The 7,860-nt window shown below is 33.1% G+C and overlaps 2 protein-coding genes and 1 long non-coding RNA gene across 6 annotated transcripts; 1 reads left to right on the top strand and 2 right to left on the bottom strand.

Annotated features, from left to right (window-relative positions):
• Nucleotides 1–1,066: 1,066 nt before the first annotated feature.
• On the bottom strand, nucleotides 1,067–2,444 carry LOC112453805. The gene is made up of 3 exons (XR_003040658.1): nucleotides 2,054–2,444; nucleotides 1,398–1,709; nucleotides 1,067–1,212 (listed from the first exon to the last, which is right to left on the bottom strand). It is a non-coding gene; the product is annotated as an uncharacterized LOC112453805 (long non-coding RNA).
• A 107-nt stretch (nucleotides 2,445–2,551) lies between these two features.
• LOC112453788 (U4/U6.U5 small nuclear ribonucleoprotein 27 kDa protein) lies at nucleotides 2,552–3,965 on the top strand. Of its 4 annotated transcripts, none has more exons than XM_025014759.1 (4): nucleotides 2,552–2,570; nucleotides 2,940–3,047; nucleotides 3,125–3,300; nucleotides 3,435–3,965. In XM_025014759.1, exons 2-4 carry the CDS (start codon nucleotides 2,941–2,943, stop codon nucleotides 3,629–3,631), a joined length of 480 nt encoding a protein of 159 aa, XP_024870527.1. In that variant the 5' UTR covers nucleotides 2,552–2,570; nucleotide 2,940; the 3' UTR covers nucleotides 3,632–3,965. The 4 variants fall into 4 exon arrangements, with proteins under 4 accessions (XP_024870527.1, XP_024870519.1, XP_024870510.1 ...); XM_025014751.1 differs by having other exon boundaries at nucleotides 2,901–3,047; XM_025014742.1 differs by lacking the exon at nucleotides 2,552–2,570 and adding an exon at nucleotides 2,577–2,710.
• Nucleotides 3,966–4,132: 167 nt separating this feature from the next.
• On the bottom strand, nucleotides 4,133–7,857 carry LOC112453784 (Fanconi anemia group I protein; the record flags this gene model as incomplete). Its single annotated transcript, XM_025014723.1, has 12 exons — nucleotides 4,133–5,083; nucleotides 5,163–5,261; nucleotides 5,374–5,514; nucleotides 5,586–5,658; nucleotides 5,749–5,965; nucleotides 6,036–6,210; nucleotides 6,352–6,519; nucleotides 6,604–6,800; nucleotides 6,867–7,021; nucleotides 7,088–7,425; nucleotides 7,488–7,679; nucleotides 7,774–7,857. Coding segments are annotated over 12 exons (2,016 nt in total), but the record flags the coding sequence as incomplete, so codon positions are not given.
• Nucleotides 7,858–7,860: the final 3 nt, after the last annotated feature.

The raw sequence follows: 7,860 nt of genomic DNA, 5'->3' as shown, positions 1-7,860 counted from the left end.
TGAGCATTAGAAGAGAAAACGAATAACAAAGTAATATTTCCCAATTACTCAGATTTTATCTTAGCAAAATTTTAATTTGTCGTTCAACTATAAGTATATATAATTTTTGAAAATTGAAAAGAGTGTTGAAACAACGACGACATACGTCAAACATTCGAGAAGACAAAGGTTTAAGATAAGCGGCCAGAGTCTGGCCACTGAGGCTATTTTGTAACAAAATGGCGTCTCGCATGAAATTATTTAAATAAATATATCAAAAAATGCCATTTTTTCCTCTTCTTTATTTCTGAGATATGTAAAGAATTGCTTTATAATAACAATGTATAATAAAATTATTAATTCTTTAATAACCGGAACGTTAATATGAAATTGTGAGCAAAATTCGAACTATTAATTGCCTATAAAAATTTTCCTTCTCATGTCATAAGACTGCAAACGTACAATCTAGTTCAAAGTGTTCAAAGATAAAAGATCAAGATTATAAAATTTAAAGGCTTCTGAGAATTTAAATTTCAAACAAAATTTCTAAATTGATATCATGTCTTTATTTCATGTATATACACGTTTGAAAGTTAAATATTGTTAAAGAGATATAAAATGTTAGTATTTTCTATTTTCAAAACTTCAGTTTTTATTTTCATACAAATATACAAAAGTATTTGTTTAAATGATCGAATGAATAGGCCTGATAACAATATAAATTAAGAAAAATTTTTTAAAAAGTTATTTACATATATATACAATTTATGTGCTAGTACATCAATTTGGCAGAACATGAAATATATTATATTTTGTTCTTAAAATTTTTACTTGAGAATAATAGAAATGTTATTGTGTTATGATAAAACGGTTATTAGTTCTTATATTTATCACTCTCATAAACTTGTCTTTAAAGATAAATATTATTTATTTTACTCTTTGTATTCAACCTATCAACCTAATTTTATTATCATTTTATTGTGGCTTTGTCACCATATAATAATATAATTCACGAGAGAATACATCTTCCTTAAATTATTTTAAATTACATTTGTAATTGTAAAAGAAATGTTGATCATGTAAAAATAAAACATATTAAACAATCTAATTTGACACTACTCTCAGATTCAAATCGTTCGCTTTTTTGTTTAATACTTCAAGTCTTGCAATATTGATCCATCCGATTTACCTACTTCAATAGTACAATCGCCAATGAAGTTTATATCACACAACCTGTAACAAACAATATTTTCATTTAGATACACAAATTTATGAGATATACAATATGTAAAATACATATAAGAAAACCAACTTGTGTTTTGCAGAAATTGTAAAATACAGTTGAAAAAGTAATCCTATGTTCTTATTTTAATAATTAGATAAATTTTCTCTAATAATTGCAAAACACATTTACTTACGCTTTCATCTGCTCGAATCAGTTTCTTTCGGCTTTCGTGGACGCACTGGACAAAACATCTCTTATGCCCTCTAATAATTCTTGCACGACCTTACGCAGCTCCCTGCATTTTTCATCCACCTTATGTTTTTGGCTTTCTAATTCTAAATTTTCTTGTTTTTCTTGAATGTCATTGGCACGCGAATTTGTAAGTGATTCCTCCAATAATTGTACTCTTTTTTTTTAATTCGTCTAGATCTTTTCGAATGGCAACTATTTCTGCCTTTAGTAAATCAACGTCTTGATGCACCTCGATGCGATTATTGGGATTCTCCTAAAACATATACATATACGTATAAATAAATAGTTAATTTATATTTTTATAAGTCTTTATGTTTTTGTTGGTCAATCGATAGTTTGTCACTTTGTATGGGCCAAACGATCGACATAAATTTTTTCCTGAGATAAGAGCCGATATCACAGTCTCCGATTAACGTGCGATCTTCCGATTAAACTCACTCTTCATCTCTTTCTAGGGGGACAGTTAGAAATAAGAGATGCAGAATGAGTTTAATCGGAGGATCACGTTAATCGAAGACTGTGATATCGGCCCTAAAACACATTAATTATTATACATATTTATTGTACATAATAAATTAATTAAATATTTATACTTACATAGTTATTACAAATAGTTTTTTTGCATTTGCACGAATCAGTGCATTGTTGTTGCTTTTTAGTGCAACTGCATCGGCTGCAGTCGCCTGATTTGCACATACAGCCTTTTCCTGGCATCTTGATCGAGAAGTGGTAAGTGGTACTAATGGTAGGGCCTGATATTTTAAACTACGTCAAGAAAGAAGCAGCGGTTATAAGACGCACCGTGACCGTCTCCGACTCAAGTGGCAGAGACAACACTCAAATACAAAATAGCGCACCGCTCGTTGCCTAAGCAAACAGGGGCAAATGCTGGCCATATTGACCTCATATTAGAGGCAGGAGCCAACACAAATATAAGAAGAAGAAGCACCGTGACCGTCAAACCGTTCAATGACAAGTAATAATGACAACTGACAACACCGAAAATTCTTCAAACTTGGTCTCTCGATCGTATCGCCTCGCGCGATTCGATTCGATTCGATACATCTCGATATTCTCGATAGCTTCACTTGCACCGGTGCACCCGCAGTGGCGCGTGAGTACCTGAAGTCCTGAAAACACCTGAAGAACATAACCTGTACAGTGCGCGAAAATGTTATTTAGAAATTAATGCGAGAAAGAAATGTTCATTTCTTACTTTGTTTTTTGTTAAATTAAACGAAAATAAAAATCCCTGTAAGTGTATCAACCGCTCACGAGCATAATTTTCGTATTAATTTATTTAAAAATTATAGCTTTTTTATGCGCACAACAGAGAGCATCCTTTTAGTTAAAATCAATATTTCAAGGTCTTGGTTGTTCTCCAACCCTTGTACGATGTTATTATACGATCTTCTTAATCTTTACATCTCTAAATTAATTTCAGTGAAGCGTTAAAAATACATGTGAATTTGAACACCTATAGAATGGGTCGAAGCCGCACTCCATCGCCAGCAAGACGGAGAGATCGGTCCCGAGAACGAGATCGCGACAGAGATCGACGGAGAAGACGGTCGCGAGAGAGAAGACGGAGGTATGTACATCTGAAAAAGATTTCCTTTAGGTTCACCGTCGACATTCGTAAACATTGAGCTTTCTAAATGTTAATAGATCCGTAGAGCGAGACAGGGTAAAGTCAAGGGACAGGGATAGGGAGCGAGAACGCGAACGAGACAGACATAGGAGATCATACAGCAGATCCAGATCGCGTGAACGCGATAGGTCGCGCGACAGACCGAATAGGACAAAGCCGAAACCTTCAGCAAACGAACGACCCATTATCACAGGTATCCAGATGCTCCTCTAATATATTTATTTAAAAAAAAAGCTTTGTGTCTTTGTGCATTTAAAAGATTAATACACCATTGAAAGAAAGTGATGTAACGATTAGAAAAAAATCAACTGTACTTTTGTATTACAGAGGCGGATCTTCAAGGCAAAACACCCGAGGAGCAAGAGATGATGAGAATAATGGGATTCTGTGACTTTGACACCACTAAAGGCAAGAAGGTAGAGGGAAACGACGTAGGTGCGGTTCATGTCATTTTGAAAAGAAAATACAGGCAATACATGAACAGAAAGGGTGGGTTCAACAGGCCTCTGGACTTTGTCGCATAATTCGTCTCTAGTACAATTTTAAGTCGTTTCAGGCCAGTGAACTATATCCTATACTGGAATTTGAACTTTACTCTAGAAACTACTCGTCTTTATCTTCTTGTGTCCCGGACTCTAACGTGGAAATTCACATTCCAGCATGGTATATAGTTCACTGAGTCAGGAATGTTAAATAGAATGGGATCGCAAATAAAATGAAAATATATAAACTAAAGGATTACTAATCCTATAATTGATGAGATATGACGCGAGTTATTGTATTTTAGTTTATTATACTTTAATTCAACATTGTAATAGAATATTTATACTTAATAAACGTGTTCTTCTTTATATATGACCCATGATGTAACTAGACTTTTATTAAAAAAAAAAAACAAAAAAAAACTTGTTACTTATTATCAATGATATCAATATCCTGAATATCCGCGTTTGGTTCCATAGTGTAACCGTTAATATTTTGACATTTGCGTATATCCGCTTCTAATTTCACATTACGCAATCGATTGTAAGCAGTAAGTTTTTAACCGTTCAAAAATAAAATTTCGCCTTATTGTTTGAGAATTTGAGATTAGAGCTAAAGTAAGGACTTGAAAGCCTTAAGAACGGAAGTGACGTCACAAATTAAAGCTTAAATCTTGCGCCTTAAATTCTCATTGTATAGACGCCGCTTATAACACTTTAAGAGAGTGCCATGTTACCCATATCTAAATTGTAAGTGACGCGCGCGTAATAATTTCCGCAAAGACCATCCATTTGTGAGTAACGGTCTCATTTTTACCCGATTAAGAAAAACTGTACGATAAATATTCGACATTTAAAAAATAATGTGAATTTTATTAAGACATTAAGAAAAGCAGTAAAATATTAAAACAATATATTAGATTTATTAATTTAATGTGTGCCGAAAGCAGCTTGGCAGTCAAAGTATGCGGACAGTAAAAAGTACAATCATATAGTTCACTGAGTCAAGAATGTTAAGTAGAATGGGATCACAAATAAAATGAAAATATATAAACTAGAGGATTACTAATCCTATAATTGATGAGATGACGCAAGTTATTGTATTTTAGTTTATTATACTTTAATTCAACATTGTAATAGAATATTTATACTTCATAAACGTGTTCTTCTTTATATATGACCCATGATGTAACTAGACTTTTATAAAAAAAAAAAAAATAATTATTACTTATTATTAATGTAGAATGTAAAATTAAACTTTGTATCAAAATGAGGGTCAAAGATGTACGAGGCATCTCAGATAAGGCACTTGTGGTTTTAAGATTCTGACGATCTTCTAGAACGTTTTGAAGGCGGGGATATTGTAGGCGATTTTAAGGACGTGTCGCTTTTCCTAGGTCGTTTTGAAGATGATGTTTCTGTAGACGATTCGACAGACACATTTATATCTGAATTAGATGCGTCGTTGCTGCGACGAGAGTTCTGTGTATCTAGCTGTTAAATAGAATGTCGAGTATAAAGATTAAGGAATACCAAACTTTGAACAATACTTTATCGTATTTTTTTTTCCTACCGTGCTTATATCCATCTTCTGCAGTGCTTCCGTCAATTGCGTGTTTTTTATACGGAAATCTCGCGTTATGCTGTGCTTTATGTAAGTTTCAAGTGGAACCTAAATAAATACATACATAGTATGTATTGCAGTTGCTTCTATTTTCTCATTCAAATTTATCTCTTCTAAATATAGTATGTCAATTTCTTAAATATACAGTATAAATACTTACGCCGGTTTTTTTATCGAGTGATAAAATCTCGTTGTGAAATTGTTCGATTTCAAATACCACGCGGGGTATAATTTTGGTCTCCTTCAAAATCTTGTTCTTTTGCGTGTTTGAATGAGCCTTCTTTGATACATTTTGATTTTCCTATATACACACGCGAATATATATTATTATTTCTACATGTAACAAGATTAAATTATATTTTAGATGAATACCTCAGTATGCGTTATTAAATTATAAAACGCAGATTTTAATGGTTTCCCAGCTGACTGAATCACTTGAATAAATCTGAAATCATATGAAAAATTTGTATTTTGTAGAGAAAAAATCAATATAACTTATTAAATAAAATTTATTAAGTATGAAAGAGACTCTTACTTCACTGATTGAAACGCTGCATTTTGTTTACTGGATTTTCCATGGAAATATTTTGTAAGATTGCTAAGCAAGTTGTACAAGACTTGTAAATTTTTAAACATGATGTCCGTGGATGGTCCCGGTTTAATAGCGACGTTAGCTAATGTACAAAGTATCTGTATAATGTGCGACAGCTGTCTGCATAAGCTCCGTTCTTGCGTTCTCAGTTTTTCTTGATCTGCATTTGGAGATTTTAATATTACTATGAGAAAATAAATACAGAACTTATAATATGGAAATGTACACACGTTCTTCGAGATCCGTGCCAGGTGAGCAAACGACATTTTGCTCGGCCTTAAGGCGCACCAACAACCAAGATACATTGTCCAATTTTTCCTTTACCGAGCTATTTATCAAATTGTAAAGTTTGTCCGCTGTATCTTCGTGGATAATTTTATATTTATTATTTTCCGATACGTCAGCCTGCAAATAAATAATATACTACTTAACGAGAAATTCTTTCTCTTTGCATTCTTACGTACGGTAACAATAAGATAAATATTAAGTACAATAGAACTCATATACATTATACATATACGTTATTATTATATACTCATTATATACCTTGTCGATGCTACCCATTTTGTCGCACAACGCATAAGCGATATCGATTAATAACTCCCCATGTTCCTTGTTGCGCTCTTCTATCCATAACAGAATTTGGAAAATAGTCAAAGAAGCTTGAGGATTCATATTTTCCAGTTGTGTGAATTTCATCATCGAATCAAATACCTTAACAGATAACCGGTTCTTTGATGGTAATTTGTATGTTCTCTATTTTTATTTGATGAAAATAATTATAAAAAAGATACTGACTTCAGTGCCATTTGTTTCATAAAAATTGATCTCCCGCGTCAGTTGATATATAATATCCAATAATATGCTAAGTATCTGTTTGGAATTCTCCTCATGTTCCTCTTTCTCGCTAAAGAATGTCCTGAAGCTCGCACGTAAAGCAGCAGTCATGTTCTCCAATTGTGCGTTAAGATTTTCCGCTTGGGTTGACTTATTAGCTGTAAGAAGAATATTACATATGATAGGAGTATGCATTCCCTTATTTTAACATTTTAAACACTTACGAACAACAATGTCGAGGAAATGCGGCAATTCGGAAGAGAAGATGGTGCAGATTAAGCAACATAACTCTTTGAAACATTCCAATGCTAATATAGTGCCCGGTTCGTCCGTTTCGAGAACTTTGTTTAAATCTAGTATAATGTAATCATACAACATTCTGCAAGGAAAAAAGGAAGACTTTAGAGTCTGCACGAACACAAATCACTTTCACAATGTTTCTTACTTTCCAATTTCGAAATAGGTCTTCATATATTGTTCCTTATGCTTCCGTAAATTGTATTCCGTTAACGACTTAACACTATGCAAAATTTGCAACAGTGTTCGCAGGACATAATGATAAAAATCGTTGTAATCTCTCAGTATGGCTGCTTGATCCGCAGTTGCCCAGGGAACGGATTTCAAGTAGAAGAGCGACAAACTTTTGTGCACTGTAGACAAGTCCATGATGCTGGGCTGTAATTTTATACTGCCCGACCGGCCAGCTTTCTTTATAGTCGTATTATTTGGATCGTTCTGTGTCTTTTTATTTTTCCCTTCTCCCTTCTTAGCCTTTGGTATGTGCTATAAAATTGAAGATAAGGTTTATATCAATTACAAATACATGCAACATATAATTTAATTACCTTAGTAAATTCAACAAATCTCATGTATCCTTTGAATAAATTTTTAACATTTTGCGCGGTATCTGTACAGTTTACGGACCAGGCGCCGATTCTAAAGGATATGAGAGCTTCGTAAATCTTTATCGTTAAAAGAATATTCTGTAATTTTTCTTGAGCCTTAGTGCTGGAGTTGCTTATGTCAAGTTTGTCATCCTGTTGAAATAAAATGTCAAAGATAATAATATTAAAATATTATAACTGCAAATAATTTTAAATTTTATTAAGTCTAATCTTCCACTTAACTCACCAGATTAAGATGTTCTGTCTCAAGTCGCGGCATCCGCCTACAGAGCGATTCCAAGATAATAGCCAATTCATCTACAAAAGATGATTT

This window comes from Temnothorax curvispinosus, unplaced genomic scaffold, assembly GCF_003070985.1.
Source record: "Temnothorax curvispinosus isolate PA1 unplaced genomic scaffold, ASM307098v1 QBEX01000353.1, whole genome shotgun sequence".
In the NCBI taxonomy this organism is placed as follows: domain Eukaryota; kingdom Metazoa; phylum Arthropoda; class Insecta; order Hymenoptera; family Formicidae; genus Temnothorax; species Temnothorax curvispinosus.
This window is presented reverse-complemented; position numbering and strand designations above follow the sequence as displayed.

Excerpts from the sequence above, each read along its gene's own strand:
- LOC112453788 (XM_025014759.1), top strand. The coding sequence starts at position 2,941 with ATGGGTCGAAGCCGCACTCCATCGCCAGCAAGACGGAGAGATCGGTCC. Across the intron at positions 3,048-3,124 it reads TCGCGAGAGAGAAGACGGAG|ATCCGTAGAGCGAGACAGGG; the intron begins GTATGTACATCT and ends AAATGTTAATAG. Across the intron at positions 3,301-3,434 it reads CGAACGACCCATTATCACAG|AGGCGGATCTTCAAGGCAAA; the intron begins GTATCCAGATGC and ends TTTGTATTACAG.